At 34.9% G+C, this 24,065-nt stretch overlaps 1 protein-coding gene across 4 annotated transcripts; it reads right to left on the reverse strand.

The window, feature by feature from the left end:
• Positions 1-9,277: 9,277 nt before the first annotated feature.
• On the reverse strand, positions 9,278-12,573 carry ATG8F (Ubiquitin-like superfamily protein). 4 transcript variants are annotated; one of them, XM_039020402.2, is made up of 6 exons: positions 12,359-12,573; positions 11,878-11,949; positions 11,713-11,768; positions 11,113-11,165; positions 10,156-10,274; positions 9,278-9,760 (listed from the first exon to the last, which is right to left on the reverse strand). In XM_039020402.2, exons 2-6 carry the CDS (start codon positions 11,912-11,914, stop codon positions 9,669-9,671), a joined length of 357 nt encoding a protein of 118 aa, XP_038876330.1. In that variant the 5' UTR covers positions 11,915-11,949; positions 12,359-12,573; the 3' UTR covers positions 9,278-9,668. The 4 variants fall into 4 exon arrangements, with proteins under 4 accessions (XP_038876330.1, XP_038876332.1, XP_038876331.1 ...); XM_039020404.2 differs by lacking the exon at positions 12,359-12,573 and adding an exon at positions 12,321-12,354; XM_039020403.2 differs by lacking the exon at positions 12,359-12,573 and adding an exon at positions 12,135-12,339.
• Positions 12,574-24,065: the final 11,492 nt, after the last annotated feature.

The following is a 24,065-nucleotide window of genomic DNA, read 5'->3' on the forward strand; positions in this document are numbered from 1 at the left end:
TCTATACGGTGCCTGCAATATAGGAGTTGTCCCTAGAGTTAAGTCAACTCCATCTCTCTGTCGGGTGGAAATCCCGATAATTCCTCAGGAACTACATTCTGAAACTCATTTACCACGGGGACATCTTTAGGGTTCAGTTATTTCCCTTGAGCAACCACTATGTGAGCCAAATAGGCTTTAGATCCCTTGCTCAGCAGCTTCCTGGCTTTCACTGCTGATATTAGGTTCCCTACAGTTAATCTTTTGATTCCTGCTAGCATTGCATCCTGGCCATTTTATTTTTTTAGCACTACCTCTTTCTTGTGACAGTCCACTGAAGCACAATACTTACTTAGAAAATCCATCCCTAGGATAGCATCAAACTCTAACAGTTCCAAGGGAAATAAATCAACATAAAAGTCCTGACCATTGATCAACATCTCACAATGATTATAACATTTATCTACTATTATCACATCTCTCAAAGGGGTAAAGATATATAGCTTTTCAGGCATAGGCTCAACCAACCTATCTATACTAGATGCATACATGTTAGATATAAATGAACGTGTGGCACCAGGGTCAAATAAAACATATGCAGACTGTCCACATAATATGACATTACCGGTCACAACATCTTGAGACTCTGCTGCCTCCTGATGTGTCACGGCATACACTCGCCCCTATTGCTGGGGGTCGACCTAGCACCACTTGATCCTTCGCCTCGATTTCCAGTACCCTTTGGTTGGTTAACTGTCTGGGAGGTTGTCTGTTGTGCTGTTGGGGCTTCCCTGTTCACCTGGGGACAGTTCATCTTGAAATGCCCTACTTGTTCGCATTGGAAACATATGCCTCTGCCACTATAGCATACTCCAAGATGCCACTTGCCATAACTAGGGCACTTCGGTTTCCTGTCTATGCTGGCTATCGACTCACCAGCTCGTGGCATCTCTGGTCGGCTAGCTGCACTGGTCGAGGGTCTCGATTTCCTTTTCCTGGATTCCTGCCAACTTGTACCCCTGAATTGGCTTTCACTAGTCTGAGTTATAACTGAAGGTCGGGATCCCCTATCTTTAGGCCCTACTATTACCTCACTACCCCTTGGCAACTACTCATCATCTACCAAACTTTGCTCGACTTGTGTCTCCGTTTCTACTAACCGGTTAAAGTCTAGCCAATTAGCCGTAGATGTCACCAGAGTTCTAATTTCTTTCCTCAACCTTGTTCAAACTTTCTGCATCTTTCTCTTTCTTCAGCAATAATCGCCAGAGCATACTGAGATAACTCTATAATTTCTGCTCATATTCTGTCACTAACATCGTTCCCTGCGTTAGTCTGAGGAATTCATCCCTTTTCGCATCGCGGAACGAGTTGGGGTAATACTTCTCTTCAAAGGCCTTCCTAAACTCAGGCCATAACATCGCACATGTACTGACTCGTCTAGCGAATATTACTTTCCACCATTTCTCTGCTTCTTTCTGTAGTAGAAAGGTGGCTAGCCCTACTTTCCTATCCTCTGGACAACCCATAACATCGAAACATTTTTCAACTACATCCAACCATAACTCGGCTTCAATTGGGTTTGCTGTACCTTCGAATGTCACAGCCCCTAGGGCTTTAAACCTCTCAATACCATATTTCTTCTCTAGGTCAGCTCGTATTGAGCCTACACTGGCTGCTAACCTCTGCACTATCCTGTTAAAAACTACATCATCTAGCTGAGAATCTGCCCTACCTGAGGAGTACCAGACTCTCCCTCCGACGTCGTTTTTTGACTCACTGGATCGTTCACCTTCTTTTTCCCATCCGGTGGGTTCTTTCTAACCTCCGGGCCTCTATTAGTAGGGTCAGTATTCCAGACTCCTGTCTACTTACTCTGTCTGCCACTTTACCTCAGCATTTAACCTATTACAATGTACACATGTTAGGAACTCACACTTTAGGGACTTAGACTTATGCATGAACCTTCTCTCTTATTCCCAGAATCTTATGCTCTGATACCAACTTATCACACCGCCTCCTAGATTACCCTCTTAATCTGGAAGAGGATATGACCGTGGTAGTTACTAGCCCTACTGCCAGCATTCACCACCTTAGCCTTCTAATCTAAATACCAACCTCTTAAAAAATTAATAGTGTACGCATACAGCATGCCTCCTTAAGGTTCTACATAAGATTATATAAACATATGTATACAACCATGACATAACATCTATGGGAAAAATATTCACAGATGGCCCCAAACTTCTCTAACAAAACCTTAGTCCCTTTTAAAACATGTGTACATAAACAAATCATCAACCTAAGTCTTCTTAATAAGCCAGGCCTTTCAGTGGCAAGCAGCAGCAGGATCAACCTTGAGAAATCTTACCGTTACCTGAAAAGGAAAACACAGAAAATCTATGAGCTAGTAGCTAGAATCATGTTACACCATGCATTATATCACTATAACCATGTAAATATACCGATGAGAATCTCAAGCAACTTTCTCTAAATATTAGCATTAAGAACCATTCTTAGACATCATTAAACATCATTATTCCTTAGTTGAGAACGAGCCTACATCCCTCTAACTTCCAACATCTATTACCGGCCAAGAGACTCATACTTCGGCCTCCCTTTGGTGGTATATGGCCTAGGAGACTCATACTTCGGCCTCTCATTTAGAACTACCTACGTGCACGTGGAGTTTTCTAAGTATTGTCAACCCCTTAGGTACTATTACCCAGATACCTTCTCCATGTCCTTCAGTATTGAGTTATTTTGTAACATCAAATTAAGTTTCATTGCTTGTCAATCACACAAGGACTCATTCTATCATAGCTTTCCTCTAGAAAGCATATTTCAACATTAGAAACTTAACTTTTGTAATGCTTTCACAACATACCTTGATCTGCGTTAAAACATTTACAAGCTGGGGAAGATTCGTTAAGCTATTCATTAATCATTTGTTGCTCGAGGAAGTATAAATTCATCATCAACATCACTGTAACTTACTTGGCCTTATATGCATAAGTATTGAAAGCATTAAGTTCATTTAGTCACTCACAGCTCGTCGGGGCTCTTAACGGTTTATGCGCCTCTCTTAGCTCTTTTTGGCCTGAAAGGACATAATTCCCAGTTAAATTCCTTAGAATTCTTAGCAAAATACCTCAAATAGTTCATTTACTAATGGAACTTTCCTCAACAAAATAATATTGCTAGCGAGATAATCATTATGAGTGAATTCATCCTCATAAGCGAGATCCTCATGAGCAAGATCCTCATGAGCGAGATCAAGCATTTCTTTAACAAAACTTCAACCTAGCGATACTCACCATACCAACGAGATTCAGCCCAAATTTCTAGCGAGATTTCCTTCTTGAGCGAGATCTTAGCACAAAATTAACGAGATTATCATCCTGAGCGAGATTCTTATCCTTCTTATCTTGCTCTCGCTCTCCACGGTGAGCTGTTTGCTTGTTCTTCCCAAGCAGTTGTCTGCTTATGCACAGATTTCCTACTTCAACTTCAAAAATTCATAACTCGAAATCCAGAACTCTTTTCAAGAAACTTCCTTCTATAAACTTGTTTAGAATTGAGTTAATTTCTTACCTCAAAATTTCAGCCAAAAATTTCTTATAATTTGGCCTAGAGCTTCCAATATTCACCTCGAGCCCTGATTAATCTGAGATTCTGCCTCTTCTGTAAATTCTTCACTTTTTGTTGTTCTCCTGCAATCTTTCACCGGCAAGACAACCTCGAAAACTAGATTCTCCCATCTTTCAAATGGCACTGATTTCACTAAATTTGCTTATGCCAATTGTCGAAACCAAGCTTTTGAAATTCCACTTCCTTTTAATCTTCCTGCCACCTCCTGAGCTCTAAGATTAAACTACCACGTCACCCCACACTTATTGCCTCCAGCCAAAACCAATTATTGAGCCTCCTCCTTTATTTTGTTTTTCCTTCCCTTCCTCCATATTTCCTATAAATAAACATGGATTTCCACTTATTAAATATTTAATATAACATTTTTTTGGCTAAACATGCTTATCTAGGAAACATAGAGTTCGGGGTTTACAGATTTTTGTAGGTCGGCTCAATTTTTTAATTTGATTTGCTCACCCTCAGCAATCATAAACCAAGTCTTTTTTAGGCCATTGAAAAGGTGTGGCACATTCTTTAAGTCCTCAATCAGCATTTAAGAGAGTTATTCATTTACTTATTCTATGTGGGAAAGAGTGATATTCATCTACTTACCCTATTTGGGAAAGAGTGAATTTCATTCTCTAAAATCACATTCTTAACTCCTTATTTGGCCGATTTCCTAAAATGGTAGTCTTATTGAATCAACTACTTAATCCCTTCTCACCCATGCAAATCAAAGGACGAGTCTTCACGAGCAAGAGTTCATAATGTAAAATATTAATCTTTTCAATTATCAAATTTGTAAAGAAAGACTAAATATTTCGTGATTTAATCTTATACAAACTATTTTCAATGGTAGGCTTATTGAATCAACTACTTAAGCTCTTCTCACCCATGCAAATCAAAGGACGAGTCTTCACGAGTAGGAGTTCATAATGTAAAATATTAATCTTTTCAATTAACAAATTTGTAAAGAGAGACTATATTTCGTGGTTTAATCTTATACAAAGTCTTTGTATAAGATACCTCACTTATATGTCTCCACATAAACGATTTAGATCAAATCATTTTTAACAATTTTAAAATGGGTTGTATCTATTATGTCACCATGATAAGGCACATAATCTTATCCATATACTATAGATCATTTAGATTATTTCTTGAGTATAATCCACTTATATGTCAATCATATACTGTTCAAGATTACATATAATAGCATTGGAATATTGCCTTGAAAATAACCTTGAAATTTTATTGTTATGGGTAATTTAATATTTCATATAAAATAATTAGATTAAATAGTTATTAAATTAAAAATTAATTATGAGGTTTTATGGCACAAGTTCCTGCATTTAGAGCTTCAAAAGTGACAACCATATGCTTCTTTCCTAAAATATATCAACATTTTGTTGATGTTCCAATAACATTCACCACATTTGCAACTAAAAGAAAAAGACCATTAATCTCTACCTGATTTTTTTTTTTTTCCAAATCTTCCAGAGTTAATTGAAGCCGATGAGAATAACTATGAACATATAATGCACATTCATTTTCGTTCGAGAAATCTACTGACATATTGTTTGCCCCATCATAACCTTGTCCTCATAAATTGATAATGTGTCATACCCCTTTGTCTCGAAGCAAATGGCTTGGTCGAGTTGACCAAGGCAAGTGGGCAAATGTCATACTCAAAGCTGACAAAAGGTTAACAACAAAGGTGCTCATGGTGTAAAAATACTCATCGATAATGATTAATTCATATATAGAAAAGAATCCCTCAATAGCTTCTTTACACGATAAAGAACTTCTACAAATAACATGTGCAATACTTATCAATTGTTCGATCAAACATCTTTTATCCACATATTTTGACACATTTGTCATATGCTCCTTACAAGATATTTTACAGTTTAACAATCAAAATTGAAAATAACTTATCATCAATACCTCTTATGATTGCATTGACAATTTTTCCTGCAATATAATTCACAATATCTTTTTGGATATGCAGTTAGTTTCTAACTTTTCAAGAGTATTTCTCAAGTTATTATAGTTGCATAGCTATTGTAAGAGTTAAGAAATTTACATTTTTTTAATCTCCATTCATCGTGCCCATAACATAGAGACCTTGTTATTATCACAATCAAATACAACCAATAGTTGCACTTAGTCAAGTTCGACATACAGTTCTTGCTTGGTGAGAAATCTTTTTTGAAAAAATATTAGCAATATGTTATCTTTGCTTCCAAAAAACTTCACATTTACCCCATGCTTAGTTATATTCACTATTTGATCCTCCAATATGAGTTTGCAATTTCTCTCTTTTTTTTCTCAGTTAGAAAATTCTTCACTAACAAAATGGTCATGTCTTGAAACTTTTGGTTTAAATAAATAACAATATAAAGTCAATTCACCATCTTTTTGAAATGCTATATTCTAGCAAATTAAAATATTTAGTAAATCATATTAGATTATAAATAACACAAATTCCACTAACGAAAAACGTATAACTATGAGGATGACAGGTTCCCTTTTATAGATATGCTTTGTGAACTTGGTCTCAAATATTACAATTGAAATTAATAACATTGTTCAAGTAATAAATCAAAAAGAAATTGACTGCATAACAACAATACCAAATAGAAGTATCATATGTTAGACAATGAAATTTAGTCGAGCAAAAATCATTTTTCAATTTGCATACTCGTGAGATTCTTCAAATTATTTCAAAAAAGAAACTTATGCTTGATTGATTTGGAAGTAACCAATTGGCCACTACATGTGGTAGAGTCTAATTCGCTAGAGATCATAAATCTTGTTAGTTAGGTGGATCTCTATCTGTGAATCAGATTTTTATCGGGGATAATATTTTTGTTGGGAAGGTTGTTAATGCCTTGCGTTTTTGTCATGTTCTTGGAGAGAACAAAGTTGTTCATCCCCTAATGACTTTCCCATCCATTTATGGATATCGTTTAATTTAGAAAAGTGTTTATCCAGGTAATATTATACCGTCTCCATCATTCTTGATGGAGAATCTAGGGAAATTTGTACGGATGAATAAAAAATTGGGCCAAAAATGTCATATGACCCAGTTTTCGAATAAAATGCCGAATGACCTTTTGTTGACGTCAAATTCGGGTGAAATTATCAAGTTATACTCGCGCGCACACGGAAAAGCATCTCACTCTGGCTCTCACTCTCCCTCTCCCACTCATTGATGATCCATTTGTGAATATTCATAGAATAATGGGTCTTCTTCTTCTCCCTTCTCGCCCGTCTTGCTCACGTTGATCGCTCTCGCTGGTCTCGTTTTTGTCGCCTTCGCTCTTGTTTATCGGAATTGGTCACGTCAGAGTTGCTCATGTGAATTCATTGTGTCGAAGAAGAAGAAGATGCATCTAAGAAGAAGTCAAAGAAGAAGAAAATGCAGCGGAAGAATAAAAGAGAGGGAGAAAGGAAGAGGAAAAAGGAAAAAGAAAAAAACTCGACAGCGTGGAGGAAAAGAAAGAAAAAAAAAAGCAAGAACACAAGGACAATATTGTAATTTTGTGTGACCATGACATCAGCAAATGATTATTTGCCATTTTTTTAAAATTTGGGTCATTTGCTATTTTTTTTAAAATTTGGGTCATTTGCCATTTTGGACCTCTAGAATAGGTTTTTTGGTACAATTTTCCCGAGAATCTAGGTTGTAATTTCTTTTTTCTTTGCTATATATACTCAAAAATAAAGACATATTTGATACAGATATAAAAGTTGTAATTTAATACATAGAAAATCAAATTTGCATTTTTAGAATTATTAGACGATCCCTTTTCAAAATTTGTTTTTATAAATGTCCAAATTTTTTAATATTTCATATATATAAGATTTAATGAAACTTTCTGACAATAATATCCTTATGATGGCAACTGGAGAGAGAAAATGCGTTGGAAAAAATTTTCATACTTATTAAACATCCTTTGAGAGAGAAAATTTATTAATAGTATTAATTAATTGGGATTTTGTTTCATTTTCAATTGAAAGGAGAAAATATTTTTTTTTTTCATTTTACGCATTTCATGCAAACAACTAGTTTTACTAGCATATTCATATTATTTTTAAATGTACCTTTGAACATTGTACTAGATGTCTCCATATACAATCATGACAACTTGTTTAGCAGATTCATGATTTTATTTTTTAAATATACCTTAAAATATTGTATTATATGTTTGCAAATATTCTAACCCATATATGAAATATAAATGTGGTTGTACCATTCGAAAGTTTTGATACTGAATTTTCAATATAAATCACAATTTATATCATAAGTTTCATATCACAATATATATCATAAATATCTACTACAGTATACACAATCCCATATGAACTTTTCAACATAAACTATAGGGTTTAAATAAAAAAGGCTCCTTGATTTGGATGAGTAAAATCTCGCAATCTTCATCTTTGTCATCATCAACCGTCCATCATTCATGCCCATCTTCCGTCGTTCGACTATCCGCCTCGTGTCCACCGTCATCCGAGTCGCGCACTGTCCAAGTTTGTCGTTCGCTGTCCGCTCCCAGTCCACCGCTCGTCGTCTGCTCCAAGTTCGTCATTCATCATCTAGTGTGGTCATGATGATCCGCTTGCCAGCAAAAAATCAAATGTGAGAAAGAAGGTTTGGCCAAAAAGATCTAAGAGAGGGGGTTTTGAGAGCGAAATTAAAGATGGAAGGTCTGAGAGAGAGGGTCGATTAGAGAGGATATGAGAGAGAAGGTTGTTGAACATGGAAAGTCTGGTAGTTTTTTCTTAAAATATTTTGGTTTAATTGAAAAGATTTGAAAAATTCTTAGAAAACACGTGCGACTTTTGACTTTCCTATTTTAAAAAATTGTGTAATTAATGGATGGTTAGGACCTACATAGTAATTGGACTCTAATTTTCTCCTTTTTTTTTTTTTGTAATTTAAAAAATAATAGACATTCTTGTAAATAATGAAAAACTTGGACATGAATGAAACATAGGGTTAGCACCTTATGAGTTTATCCTTTTTTTATTAAAATAAAAAACCAAATTAGTAGTTGAGCCAGACATTTCCTTAATATTGGGCCTCAAATTTTCGAATGGTTGGATCTGTCAGCCCATCGTACTGGCCCACGGGCCTTATATTTGCACGAATCCTTACTGAGAGGCCGCGACACACCAGATCCCAGTGTTCTCTCTTTTCTCTCCAATTAAAGAAGATAATCCTTCGTCAGGCCAATCCCTTTTTAGTGGCCCCAATCCAGTCCTGACGGTCCAGTTTTCAAATAGGAATTGGAATGTGATAAGAAAGACCGTGAATTTCAATATAAATATAAATAGAGAATGGAAGTTCTGTAAAAGGTAAGTTAACCTCCTCCATCTCTAGCATGCTTTACCTCTTTTACCAAATAATGACTTAAATATCGGAATGTTGTAACAAATATCACACCAGTGTGTTATCTTTTGATTACTTTGTGGGTAACCTCTTCTCCAAATTATAAATTTACTGTTGGCAACATGTGAAAGTTAGACGAGTTTGTTTGGCCAGATTTTGTCATCAACAATGTCAGAGAGGTCAAAAGTTAGAAAAAGTAAAGATGTTAGAAACAGATACATATAAGAGAGGAAAAAATTGTAAATAAGAAAAAAAAAATAGTAATGAGGATAATATTAGGGAGGCTATTTATAAGAGTAGATGGAATATCTTTTTGATGAGAAAAATAGATTTTGTTATGAGATCTTATCTTTACAGGCATAAAAACAGAAGAAAAACCCCACAAAAAATTGGGGGCAAAAGGAACTAAAAAGGCAATATTTGAAGCAAGAAATTTTGGGTGTGGAAATGTTTTCACAATTTTTATTCATTATGTAGAGCTGTACAGGATATCACTTGCCAGAATCCTTGAACTGGAAGAACAACAAGCAGCAAAAGGAAGAGGCAGAGAGAACAGAGGAGGAGGACGATGATGGCGGCGGCAGTAGCAATGAAGTGAAAATCTAAGAGTTAAGTGTAACAGATGAAGAACAATCAGGTCTCTCACACAAACCAGCTACCACCCAAATGTGTTCTCTCCACTGTAAGTAACATACAGAAATCCATCTTCATCCTTCTTCTCTTCATATATTGCAGACATGATTGCTCCTTACGAAGGAAAGAAATAAGTGAATTAATTGTTCAGGCAAGTTGGATACAACAAGTTATAGTTCTTGATTCTTGAACATCAAACTTGTGTTTCAAGTTATGGTTTTAAACACCGATATACTATTCAAATTTTTAAACATGCTTCTTTTGTTAAATTCTCCGTTATCTTTAATGGTGGTGTTAAATGTAGGTGATATGTGAACCAATCATGGCAAAACTAAAGGTAAAATGTAACCCTGAGGCACTTACAATAGATCATAATCACAAGACTTATTCCAAGAAGTAGACAATCGTTACCGAAATCTGTTAAATGAACTTGTCTATGAGATGTACTTTAATTTTCAGAAGTGGTCCTAGACATGTCCTAGGATTTAAAATAGGGGAAAAGAATATACCTGTAGGAGGGAGGACATTGTCCACAAAGATAAAGATCGCTTTCTCTGGGCTCAATTTAATCCTTTTACGGATGACATAAACAAACTGTCCCACAGTAAGGTCTGCTGGAACTAGGTATCTGCAGTCGATATGTCAAAATCTTAGGTATAGAAAGAGAAAGAAGTGAAGGCATTATGAACTGTCAATAGGTCATTCTCCCCTTATGGTTTTGAAATGAATCATATGCATAAAGCAAAGTGACAACAAAACTATGAGAAAGAACATAAACATAATTTTAAAAGTTAAAGGCTCCCTTGGGTAACCATTTGGTTTTTGGTTTTTAGTTTTTGTTTTTGAAAATTAAACCTATTTCATTCATATTTCTTCCCACGATTTTCATTTTTCTTAACTATAATGGTTGAATTCTTAGCCAAATTCTAAAACAAAAACTTTTTGAAAGCAACTTTTTTTAGTTCTCAAAATTTGGCTTGGTTTTTTAAACCATTGGTGAAAAGTAGATAACAAAAGAAGAAAATTGGTGGTGAAGATAGTGTCCATAAGCTTAATATTAAAAAAAAAAAACAAAAAAACAAAATGATTACCGAATGGGGTCTAAATAAAGGCCATTTTCAAAGAGATGAAGAAGAGCTTTTAGCAAGGCTGCAATGTATGTGTGTGCGCATGCGCATGTGCATGTGCTCGTGTATTCAGCTCATCAAGCATCAATCAGAAGACAAAAAGAGAAAAATCTCATAAAATGCAATCAGTTACTGAACATAAATTCTAACACACAATCAAGAAATTTCAAGTTTATCAGCTACCAGTAGCAATATAATACTTCCTTTGTCAAAAAAGAGTTGAACACAGAATACTTTTCCAAAAGATATCCTTTCAAAATCAACTCCAACTTTAATGTAATATAAAAGAAAAAATAAATACAACAGACCGAGCACGAAATGAATGTTGGTGATTCTTACTTTTTCTTATCAATGCTAGGGATGTCACTTCTCTCTGCCTTCTCCACAATAACCTTGAAACAATAAGAGCAGAATTATATAACCAAGCAGTAACTGACGGAATGTTGAAACACATGCGCAAACAAAAGTACAACAGATGAACAGTCTTCATTTTGGGACATTTTATCTTAAAACACACTTCTTCTTATCATTATAAACAACCCACTGCTAAATCAGTAACAATATAATCATCACTGTCTGTTGTCAAGAAAGAAATCAAAGACAAGATTATCAACAACTGATCGTTTCTTGTCAATTTAAGCATGGTTCAACAGATTAAGATATATATCCTTGACCAATAAGTTAGAGGTTCGAATTCCCCACCCCATGTGTCCTTAAACTAAAAATTAATAATAACTGATTGCTTGACCAACCAAATGACAGACAAAAAAGGGATACTGAAAATGGATGATAGGGAAATTCAGAACAAATTTGACTCATTACTTAGTCATAGGAGGTTAAAAAGAACATCAAAGCTTTGGCAAAACAATATCTGACTATCAAGTTGATGATTACCAAAAGCCAATCAAATCACGATAACGAAATAAATTCATTTATTACCGGAATCCTATCAGGATATTTCTCCCTAATCCTCGCAGCCTCTGCTTTTCTTTTCTCTAGTAAAACAAACATGGAAAACTTATCAGTTTTAATCTTACAAAATGGATTTAATACAATACGAAGGGGATAAAGAAAAGCATTTCAAAACATAGAGTAGAAGACTACCAAGATCATGCTCTTGCTTGAAGTAGCTCTTAGCCATCAGTCTTGAAACTACAATCCACGAACGTCAAACTCCTGAAATTTCAATTTTAAAAATATAAACGCAACTCCAGAATCGTAGAAAGTTGGGGGAAACTGGCAAAGCGTGAAATATGAACATTACAATCAAAACCCAACAATAAAAACCTAAAAATCGCCATAATTAACGGTATAAACATAATCGTGAACAACAGAATAGCACACTTATCAATTAAAACCACCTAGAATTTCACCAGTCCGGTAAACTCGACAACCCCAACAAACTCTTACAACTTTCCCAATCAACGATCAACAAGAAAAAGAAAACTAAGTAAAATGAAATTAAACTTATGGAATCAATCAGCGAATTAAGGAAAAAGAAACACAGTAGATTCACAGTAGATGATTGAACTGAGAGAAGAACTAACAAATAAAATCAGGGATCATGGAGGGAAAAGGAACAAACCTAGAAGAGAGTTCAGTAAAATTAATCGAGGTGGGAATCCAGCTGAGAGTAAAAAACGGACCCAATTGTGCGATTAACTAAAAAGGCCGAGAAATTTTGCAAGAATCGAGCTTGATTGAATTACAGATAAAAGAGAGAGAGGCCTTTAAGGTGGCGTTGGTTCGGTGTTCAATAATTTTTCTTATTTTAAAATCATTTATCTGATTGTGATATTCAACTATTATTAATAAAATTTGTTAAATTAATGAGCGAATAAAAAGGGTACAAGTATTATTAAACAAATTAATGAGCAAAAAAAAAGTTACAAATATTATTAAACAACCACAGCTCTCTCGTAAGTTCTTCACTCTTTTGGGAGTTTTATGATTATTATTATTAGGGTAAAAATATTGTTTTAGTTTTATTTTATGGAGGTTAAATAATAATAATAATAATTTATATGAAATAAACACACCATGTGGATATGTTTTCAAATCTTTTGTTGATGACATAATCCAAATAAGAAGACTCACTTGACCTTCAATACAAAAAAAAATAAAATACTGACATATTCAACAAAGGATCAAACTAGAAGTGGAGAGAAAACTTACCTTAGATATTGCCTATGACCTCTTATTTATTATGGGATGGACTTAGAATTTCGAAAGCAAGTGGGATTAGGGAATGTAATTTTGGGCCAACCAATGGTTGGAAAACGGCTAGCCTCGACCTGCGTGGGCAAGTTAGGCCTTTTGGCCCAACACCTCTCCTTTCAGTTTTAATATTGTCCTTAAGGTTGTCTCCCTAAACTCATGATTCTTGTTCCAAAAGTGACTCATAAAATTTTTAATGAAAACGTTAATTGATAGTAACTTTTTTTAAAGAAAAAATAAATAAATAACAATGAAATAGTTGCATAGACTAAATTTAAGATTTGATAAGAGTACAAATATTAAAATTAGATTTTTTTTAAAAAAAAAAATAGACGTTTGATAATATAGGACTAAAATTGGACTAACTGAAAAGTATTGGAACAAAAATGATATTCTAATATTATTATTATTATTATTATTATTATTATTATTAGGTTAAAATACTATTTTAGTTCTCATATTTTGGAGTTCAATTTTAGTCTTGATATTTTTAAATGTCAAATTTTAATCAGTATACTATCAAATCATAAATTTAGTCATTTCAAGTTAATTTTTTTATCGATATTAGTTCAATAATAATAATTTTTAAGCAAGAAAATACAATATGTACAAATATTTTCACAATTTATAGTGTAAATGCTAATAGATAATAATAAAAATTAAAAAAAAATCAATAAACTAGCGATACTAAATTTAAGTTTAATTGAAAGTATATGGATTAAAATTGGAGATTTAAAAGTTTAGAGACTAAAATCGGATTATAGGAACAAAAATAATATTGTAACCTTATTGTTTTATTATTTGGAGGGAAAAATCAACTTATATACCTAAATTTAGAAATTACATACCTAAAATTTCAAACTAATAATTGTATTTAATTAAATCATCCATTCAAAAAATATATCAATAGAAAGTGACCATTTTGATCTCTATTGTAAAATTTTGACACAAATTTTTATACATAATGAAAACTCTTTAATATAAATTTACGGTTACATTTTAAGAAATTCAATTAATGAAGTGTCAGAAATTTCATTAAATCTTAGTAGTATGTTTAATGACAGAGACTAAATCATTTATAAAGCATAGAAATTAATTACTAAATTATTATTTATTAAGGTTTAAAGAGTTCTATCAACCAATTGAAAGTAGAGACCAGATTAAATTAGATGTTTGGAGAATGGAACCAAAAACAATATTTAAACTAAGTTTTTATAGATTCAACGTTGCAATATCGTCATTTAAACTTTTTAAGATTTTTTTTTTTTAAAAAAAAAAAGAAGTCAACATTAATTAGAATAATAAGAGGTTGAAGAAATTTTATTTTATTCTTTAAATTCATACGTACATGCATCATACATGATGCAAAAACAGATATCAAATACTAAATCATTCACATCCTTAAAAAAATAATGATAATAGAATTAACGACTAAAACAACAATTAGTTGAACTAAATATGTTACAAATATTATAGTTTTTTTTTTTTTTTGTGGATATAAACAAAAATTATAGATTATCATTCATGAAAAGGTTACATTAGGAAAAAAGTAGTTACATGGAAAGATGATGTTAAATTTTTATTTCTTTGTCGCTTTCCTCTTTTTCAAAAATAGATTTGGAACATAATCCATAAACTCTCTTTTTGTCAAAAGGAACAAAGAAACCACTTTTTAATTTCTAAAAAAATATAATCAGTACATTTTTATGAGATTTTAAAATGATTAAAATTATGGTTATCATATCTAAAATCATTTCAGTACTTTTAATAATTTAAAATTAAAATTGATGGTACGGAAATCGTATTTAAAATGTATAAAAAATTGATTTTAAATAATATGATAAAAATAATTTTAACTATTTTAATATCACTCTCAATTACACCGATGTTTACGAAGGTCGAATTTGGCTACCTAAATATTCCTTTCTTATGTTTCAAATATATAGTACACATGAACACACAAAATCATTTAAAGGTCTCAATCCTTCTAATGTAAACATGATTCAACCGGCATAATTTACAATCTAAAAGTTTGTGGTTCAAACTCCTCTGTGGGCTTTATTGTATTTGGCTAATACTTTATTGTTGCTTTAATACTTGTCATTGTAATTCACAACCTAAAACTATTGTTACTTTCAAGCATGCTTTGTTCTCACTCATATGCTTATCAGGACAACTTTCAAGTGATTACCCAATATAGAATTGCTCTAAGCTTTGGAATTCATATAATTGAGCCATTAAAAGAAAGGTGCACTCTGTTAGTATATGTAATAGCTTTTAATTTTTTTCAATATTGCTTACTCATACTCAGAATCTCTTTCATTCAGATGTGATCTCAGTTCATTTATATATCCCTCCTAAATTTGGGTGTTACATGATTCAAATTGAATTAATTGAGCAATTGAATTATATTCAAATTGACACAAATCATTATAATTTCTAACTAAAAATAAGATGCATATTAACCATTATTAATTTTAAAATTATACCAAACATTCTTTTGTTTGTTTCAATTAAGCCCCAACTTTAAGTCTTTTTCTTACAAAAAAAACTATATTATAATTATAAATATTATAATATGTGTTAGATAGAGGCCCAATCTCAATGTCAAAAGCCAAATATCCTCCTTTCATTTCCATATGTGTTGGTCATATGTCATACAACAACCTATACTTGTGCCCGAATGTGTCACATCCTACTTGCCAAAATCCCTATAAATAAGTGGCAATTTGTGGATTTTTAAAACCACATACATTGAGCAAAATCAATGAATTTTGGAGAAAGTGGAGAATCTTGAGAAATTTTCATATTTTACATTTTGTTATTTATTTATTTTATATATTATATTATATTATTTTAATATAACAATTTATTGGTATCTGTGTTCTCGTTGTGCTCCTCAAGTTTACAACACGTTATGAGCACGAACTTCTATTGTTTCCCCTGCTAAAGAAATATCCTAAAGGTAGGTCGATTTTTTCTCTTTATTATAATTAATATATTAAATGCTATTTTGCATATTTAGTATATATTAAATCTCTAATATAAATACAATGTTTTGTGATAGTGTTGTCATGATAAACTTTGCGAAATTAAAATTCGCAACCCTTGATATTAATGACAATAATTATTTTTCATGGGTGCTTGATGTTGAAACCCACTAGATGCTATGAACCTTAGAGAAACAATTAAAGAAGGAAATTAAGGAAATCATAAACAGAGATCTCCATGAGCAACAAAAGTAGATCGTTCCAAATTCCATTCAGAATGAACACAACAATTACAGTCTAACTGGAAACAAACAAATTATGCATAAATAGAAATTACAACATGCTACAATAGAATACAAGGGATAAAGTATGCGTATCTTTGAAGAACTATTCTTCAAGTATCCCTCGACCAGTCTCCAATGCGTCCAACAATGCACTCGAACGCAACAAACACAACATGGCCTCCACGAACGTCTGAATGCTCCTCGAACCCAATCGAATCCAACTCGATTCACGAACGAAGTTAGAACACCATCGCAAGTGTTACCTTGGTATTCTCGGTGTGAGAATCCAAGAGTTGTGGACTCTGTATGATCTTGGCTTGAGGAAGATAGGAGGTATACGATCGAGTAAATGGGAGATAAGAAGAGTGTCTATCGCATAGACGATGTACTCGATTGTTTAGAAAATAGAAGCCTATCGTATAGATTTTACTACTCAATTGTGTAGCAACGTAGCAACGATCAAATGAGTAACTATCGTATAGTCAACTTTTAGCGATCGTTAAGACTCTCAACGGCTATTGTTTAGTAAAAACTCTTTTTATTTGATAGCCTTTCCGGTGAGAATTTTCCGAATGAATCAACTTCTAAATTTGGAAAACAATTTTTCTTTTATCTCACAGATACCATAAAACTTCCAATAACCTCCTACTCAAATCGGTTATTAGAGAAAAAGAATTAATTATCATATAATTAATATATTATAAATAAATATGATAACCAAATTATCATATTATATTTATAACCTATAGTTTTAATATTTCATCATATGAAACATATAAACCATAGTTCTTTTTCTATTTTATGGTATATATCAATTATATCACATCTAATTGAATTTCCTCTTGTTAATTTGAACACTTCAAACTAACCCAAAATCTAATTCTCGACTTGAACCCATTGAGCTACCAAGGGGACCTCATGGACCTGTAGTTTAAAGCTCCAACGGTACGTGAATAACTGGCTAAACTCTTTAATCACGAGATTCACCATCCATTAACTGTTGGTCACTCCATTAAAGACCTACAGCTGCACTCTTCACACTACAGATATATTTATGTGTCTATATGACCAATCAATAGTGCAATAACCCTTCACAAATTGCTCGTAAGTACAGTTGGGTCAATTTACCGTTTTACCCCTATAATTACATCTAACTCCTTAAGTACCACTGATTCCTCTAATGAATAATAAGTCATAGTCCTACTATGACTGAGTCTTCTCTTCCAAAAAGTGGGTGTGGCCACTATGTTCACGACCCAGAATCAGCCCTTAAGGGATCAATTTATCTACTTACCTCTGCTTCGAGGAAGAAGTGAATTTCGTCTTGTGTAATTGAGTTCCTAGCTCCCCAATCAGACGAATCCCCAAAAAGGTAAGCCTGTTGAGTTGGCAATCTGACCATTCTCACTCATACTAATCAAAGGACCGCCTTCATAGGCAGGAGTTTCCAATTCACTCAGGATTAAGGTCATGTCACCTATGGTCATTTTAGTGAAATGTAAGTCTCAATTACCAATGGCGTTATATAAAGAGTCTAATCATCTCGTGGTTCGATCTTATACAAACTCTTTGTATAGGACACCCCTGCTCGCACTCCACATGAATGCTCAGTATCAGACCATTTGTAGCACTTTACAACATTTGTAAATATCTACAAAGCAGGTCGTATTCGTAGTATCACTAGGATAAGGTATCCCTCATTTATCCTTATACTACAGACTATTTAGGTTATTACTTAATGTTGATCCACTTGTATGTCTCACATACATGCTTAATTTACATGAAATAACCACGGATCTTAGTTTATTGGATATGAGTAAATGCAAATAAAATAACATTTATTTTATTAATAACAATATGTACAAAATATTTACAAATTACGAGACTACTGAGAGAATTAGGACACCAATCCCAACAATCTTCCATTTGTTCTAATGCCTCGGGGGACTAATGTACAATACATAAAACAGTACAATATACAATAAACTAGGGCATACTCTATACCCCAGTATCATCTCCCACTTGTCCTAGACAAGGTGCCGCATGTCCCGTAGACCCGAACTCTTCAGATGACCCTCAAACACTTTAGCCATGAGAGCCTTTGTAAACGAGTCAGCAACGTTGTGCTCCGACGCGATCTTCATGACTATCACATCACCGTGATGCACAATCTCCCTGATCAAATGATACATCCGTTCAATATGCTTGCCTCTTCGGTGACTCCGAGGTTCCTTAGAATTTGCCACAACTTCATTGTTATCACAATATAGAGTGATCGGCAAAGACATATTTGGAACAACTTCCAAATCTATAAGGAACTTTCTATGCCAAACAGCCTCTTTAGCAACTTCACAAGCGACTACGTATTCGGCTTCCATAGTGGAGTTTACGATACATCCTTGCTTGATATTTTGCCAAACTACAGCCCTTCCATTCATAGTGGACACTGACCCTGATGTCGATTTCGGAGAATCTCTATCAGTCTGAAAATCAGAGTCTGTGTATCCTGTAAGGAACAAATCCTTATCTCCATACACGAGCATATAGTCTCTCGTTCTCCAAAGATACTTGAGTATCATTTTGACTGTCGTCCAGTGATCTAATCCTAGATTGGACTGATATCGATTGACAATCCCTACTGCATAGCAAATGTCAGGTCTTGTATATAACATTGCATACATAAGACTTCCAACAGTCGAAGCATAGAGAATCTGTCTCATTTTCTCAACCTCTTGAGGTGTCTTAGGACAAGGTTCTTTAGACAAAATAATTCCATGCCTGAAGGGTAATAAACACCTCTTGGAATTCTGCATCGAGTACCTGATCAACATCTTGTCAATATACGATGTCTAAGAAACGGCCAACCTCTTGTTCTTATGATCTCGTATGATCTGGATCCCTAGAACATACTGCACCTCTCCTAAATCGTTCATTTGGAATTGGAAGGCTGGCCACGTTTTAATGCCAGAAAACCTACATCATTCCCAATGAGTAGGATATCATCCACATACAACACCAGGAAAGCTACTGAGCTATTGATGATTTTCTTGTAAACACAAGGCTCATCAACATTCTGATCAAAGCCAAAAGATTCGATCGCACTATAAAATCTAATGTTCCATGATCTAGATACCTGTTTCAACCTATAAATAGACCTATTAAGTTTGCAAACCTTTTGCTCTTGATCTGGAATAATGAATCCCTCTGGTTGAGCCATGTAAATAGTCTCCTCAAGATTACCATTCAGAAAGGCAGTCTTGACGTCCATTTTCCATATCTTATAATCATAAAATGTGGCTATGGATAGGAGAATCCTGATAGACTTCAACATGCCAACAGATGAAAAAGTTTCCTCATAGTCCACTCCCCCAACCTGGGTATAACCCTTTGCCACAAGTCTAGCCTTAAAGGCCTGCACCTTTCCATCTACACCTCGTTTTCTCTTGTAGATTCATTTACATCCTATAGGTTTTACCCCATCAGGCTGATCCACAAGTTCCCAGACAGAATTGAAGTACATAGACTCCATTTCCTGATTCATGGCTTTAATCCACTCATCTTTTTCAATATTGCTTGCTTACAACACAATGGATCCCATCATTAGACATGATGTTTTGGGCTTCAGTCAAACCCATGTAGCGTTTAGGTGGGTTCACAACCCTCCCACTATGTCGAGGCAGTCTTAACTCTTGAGATGGTTGACTAGATGAACCGACATCAACAACTCTTATTGATCCATCAATCTATTAAACAACTCTTGTGGAACTCTCAGTAGTCTCATGTAAAACAAGCTTACTTCGTGGCTTATGATCCCTTATGTGGTCTTCTTCCAAGAAGATAGCATTTGTCGACACAAACACCTTATTCCCACTCGGATCATAAAAGTATCCACCTCTTGTTTCCTTGTGGTAGCCTACAAAAAGAAAAACTTTCGAACGCGGTTCCAACTTTTTAGGGTTAGCCACAAGCACGTGAGCTAGACTTCCCCAAATCCTGAAGTGATGTAAACTACCTTTATTGTCTCTCCACAGCTTAAAAGGTGTTCAGAAACACTTTTCAAGGGAACGTTGTTCAAAGTATAACATGCAGTCTCCACTGCAAATCCCCAAAACGAGTCTGGAAGATGAGTATAACTCATCATAGAGCGAACCATGTCCAATAGGATTCTGTTTCTCCTTTCTGATACACCATTCTGCTGAGGTGTACCTGGGGCTGAGAGTTGGAACGTGATTCCATGTTCTATCATATAGTTCTGGAATTCGAGGTCCATATACTCTCCACCACGATCAGATCATAGCTTCTTATCTAATAAGTTTTCAACTTCAGCCTTATACTCCTTTAACTTTTCAAGAGCGTCAGACTCATGTTGCATTAGGTATAGATACCCGTATCTTGAATAATCATCTATGATAGAGATGAAATATTCATACCCACCTCGAGCTTTAAACCCTTATCGAACCACAGAGGTCTGAATATATAAGCTCTAAGGTTTCCTTGGCTCTATAACCTTTTCCAGTCAAAGGTCGTTTGGTCATCTTGCCTTCAAGGCATGATTCACATACCGAAGGAGTTTTCTTCTAAACCTGTTAGAAGTCCACATTTCACCAACTTCTCAATCCTATTAAAGTTGATGTGACCTAACCTTAGATGCCAAAGATGGGCGTTTTCCTTAAGAGAAACGTTTGGTCTTTTTGCTGTTGTCGCTGTTTTGAACATTTCAGTATTAGGCAAGGCTTTTATGATTAATGGCCTGAGTACATACAAGTTATTTTCCATTGAACCAAAACCAATCTCCATACCATTCTTGAAAATAAACACTTTACTCTCAGAAAAGGAGATGGTATAACCTTGTTCAATCAGACAAGAAACCCTGATTAAGTTCCTCTTGATATGATCAACTACAAAAACATTATCCAGTAACAGATAACGTTTCTTGTCCAAAAATAACTTCCGCCTGCCTACAGCAACAACTGAAATAACCTCACCAGTACTGACTCGAAGAGTCAACTCTTCTTCTTCCAACGTTTTCCAGGAACTAAATCCTTGGTAGGAAGAACTTATGTAATTAGTAGTACCTACATCAAGTATCCATGTAAAATCATCATTTTCTACCAAACACGTCTCCAAGACAAATAAATCACATGCATTACGTGCAATAACCATGGTCAAAAAGTGAAAACTGACATTCAAAAAATTCTTGCATCGTGTCTATGATCTCACGTGCAATGACTATGTTCTCAACCTTTTTGGCCAATGCATCAGGTATGCTAGCTAAAATGTGAAGTCGGGCCATCGAATTAGTCTTCATCCACACCTTATATGCATTATGAACATTTCGCGGTGCATCAAGGGTCGAGACTTGAGGACACTCCTCAACCATGAAAAACTCGAGATCTCCATGAGCAACGGAAGTGGATCGTGAAAGATCTCTTATACCGTAAAGTTCTATGAGCGTGTTCGGATCGCTCTGATCTCACAGTGACCGAAATACAAATATATACATTCAACACGTATAGTTATGCAAACAAATCTAATTAACGACATGCTATGAACAACAAATTAACAAAGGGACAGAGTTCTATACCAGTTGAAGACAATCTTCAATCTTCAGAACTCCAACGCAGCGAAACCCTCCAAGTGATCTACCAACGCCTGACGAAAACGTCGACTGCAGCAGCACGAACAACGCGAACTCACGACCGCTACAGGGATGACACCACCACTAAAGAGCCCCGGGTATTCTCGGAGTGAAAACCCAAAGGGTTGGCTTTGGTGAATTTGGTAAAGGAAGGAGGAACACGAATCGTGTAGGCGGTAAGCAAGTGGGAGGGAGAAAGCTGCTATTGCATAGCAGAAATGCTTATCGTCTAGGAGGAGCTACACGATCGTGTAGGATTTACTGAACGATCATTTAGGAAAAGGTACACGATCGTTTAGTAAAACTGGCACACTATACGATCGTTTAGAGAAGCTATCCGATCGTGTAGGAAATAGCATGTGATCGTTTAGGTGTGAGGTAGACGATCGTTTAGGCAGAACATGCTATTGTATAGGCTTTCAAGCGATCGTTTACTTTCACCAAAGCGCGCTTCCGAATTCTCTTTGGGTAATCTGACGACGGGCGATCAAAATGAAAACCCTTTTCATTTTAATTCATTGGTTACATTAACCGACGCTCCCCATTAACCCACGTCCGAACGTGAAACTTGGCATAACTATCTTATAATTAACCAATTAATTATTTAATAAATATAATCATATTATATTTTTATACTATAGTTTGATATCACAGATCTACTATAGTATTTTCTCCTCTACTTGATATAAATCATATTTATATCAATTTCCTCCAAAATAATGTATCTCATACATTTGCCAATTATATCATATATAATTAACCAATCCAATTATATCATATATAATCGAACTTTTTCTTGTCAAATTGAACATTTCAAATTAACCCAAATACTGATTCTCAACTTTATCCAAGCTACCCAAGAGACCTAATGAACCTGTGGCTCGAAGCTCAAACGGTACATGAATAGTTGACTAAACTCTTTAGCCACGAGATCCACCATCCGTTAACTGTCAGGCATTCCACTAAAGATCAACAGCTGAACTCTTCTTACCACAGATATATTTATGTGTCCATCGGATATAACCAATCATGAGTACGATGACCCTTCACAGATGCTCGTAAGTACAGTTGGGCCAAATTATCGTTTTGCCCCTGTAGTTACATCTCACTCCTTAAGTACCACTGATTCCTCTAATGAACAATACAACATAGTCCAACTATGTGTGAACACCTCTCGGGCCAAGAGAAGGTGTGTGGCGCCACATTGTTCAAGCCCCGGAATCAGCCCTTAAGGGAATCTATCTACTTACCCCTGCCTCGGGGAAGGAGTGAATTCCATCTTGTGTAGCTAAGTTCCCAACTCCCAAATCAGACGAATCCTCACAATGGTAGGTTTGAATTGACAACCTGGCCACACGCACCCATACAAATCAAAGGACCACCCTCAATGGCAGGAGTTCCCAACTCACTTAGGATTGTGGTCATGTTACCTATGGTCATCCTAGTGAAGTGAAGTCTCTGGCATGAAGGGTGTTATATAACGAGACGTTAACACTTCGTGGTCAGACTTTATACAAACTCTGTATATAAGACGCCCCGCTTGCTGATTACGAGCAGAAATGCACGTTATCATAGTGCTAAGTTCTTAAATAATGTTGGATTGCATTGATGAAATATGTTAATTTGCATCCATTAAGCATCAATTTCTTAATATTTCAGTCGCATGCGTCCAACACATTAGAACAGTTGATCTTTGTATTTTTGTGCAGAATATGCATTAACACAATGCAAAGATTGTGATCATAAGAAATCAGTGGTCGAGCACAAATTCACCACAAGGCTTTGCGTTGATTGTGCTCGCAAACATTCGCCCAAGAAGGATCGCCGCAACTTGGTCAGCCCAACATGGTGAGCGCATCTGGGTGAAAGGATAATTAAGAGCGATGGGACAAAAAGCTGATGACAGTCGAATCCAAATTAAGTTAACAGCCGATAACAGTCACAAAGTACATTTAGCTTTATCGGTGACAATTATCCGACACATCAGTCAAGAATTAGAGTTGTCCCATCTATACAACCAGGAGAGAGAAGCCGCCTTTCACCATGGATGCTCTATAAATACCAAGGGCATTCTTCAGAGAAGAGGTTAACTAGTTGATCAGTTCGCACGTCTTTGTTCTTAGTTTTCTTTCATTTTAAGGCAGATGCGGGGGAGAAAGTTGT

The sequence above is a fragment of the Benincasa hispida genome, chromosome 12, assembly GCF_027475165.1.
Source record: "Benincasa hispida cultivar pf3 chromosome 12, pf3_genome.v1.1, whole genome shotgun sequence".
Classification (NCBI taxonomy): Eukaryota; Viridiplantae; Streptophyta; class Magnoliopsida; order Cucurbitales; family Cucurbitaceae; genus Benincasa; species Benincasa hispida.

Excerpts from the sequence above, each read along its gene's own strand:
- ATG8F (XM_039020402.2), bottom strand. The coding sequence starts at position 11,914 with ATGGCTAAGAGCTACTTCAAGCAAGAGCATGATCTTG. Across the intron at positions 11,166-11,712 it reads AATATCCTGATAGGATTCCG|GTTATTGTGGAGAAGGCAGA; the intron begins GTAATAAATGAA and ends TATTGTTTCAAG. Across the intron at positions 9,761-10,155 it reads CAATGTCCTCCCTCCTACAG|GAGCAATCATGTCTGCAATA; the intron begins GTATATTCTTTT and ends TTCCTTCGTAAG.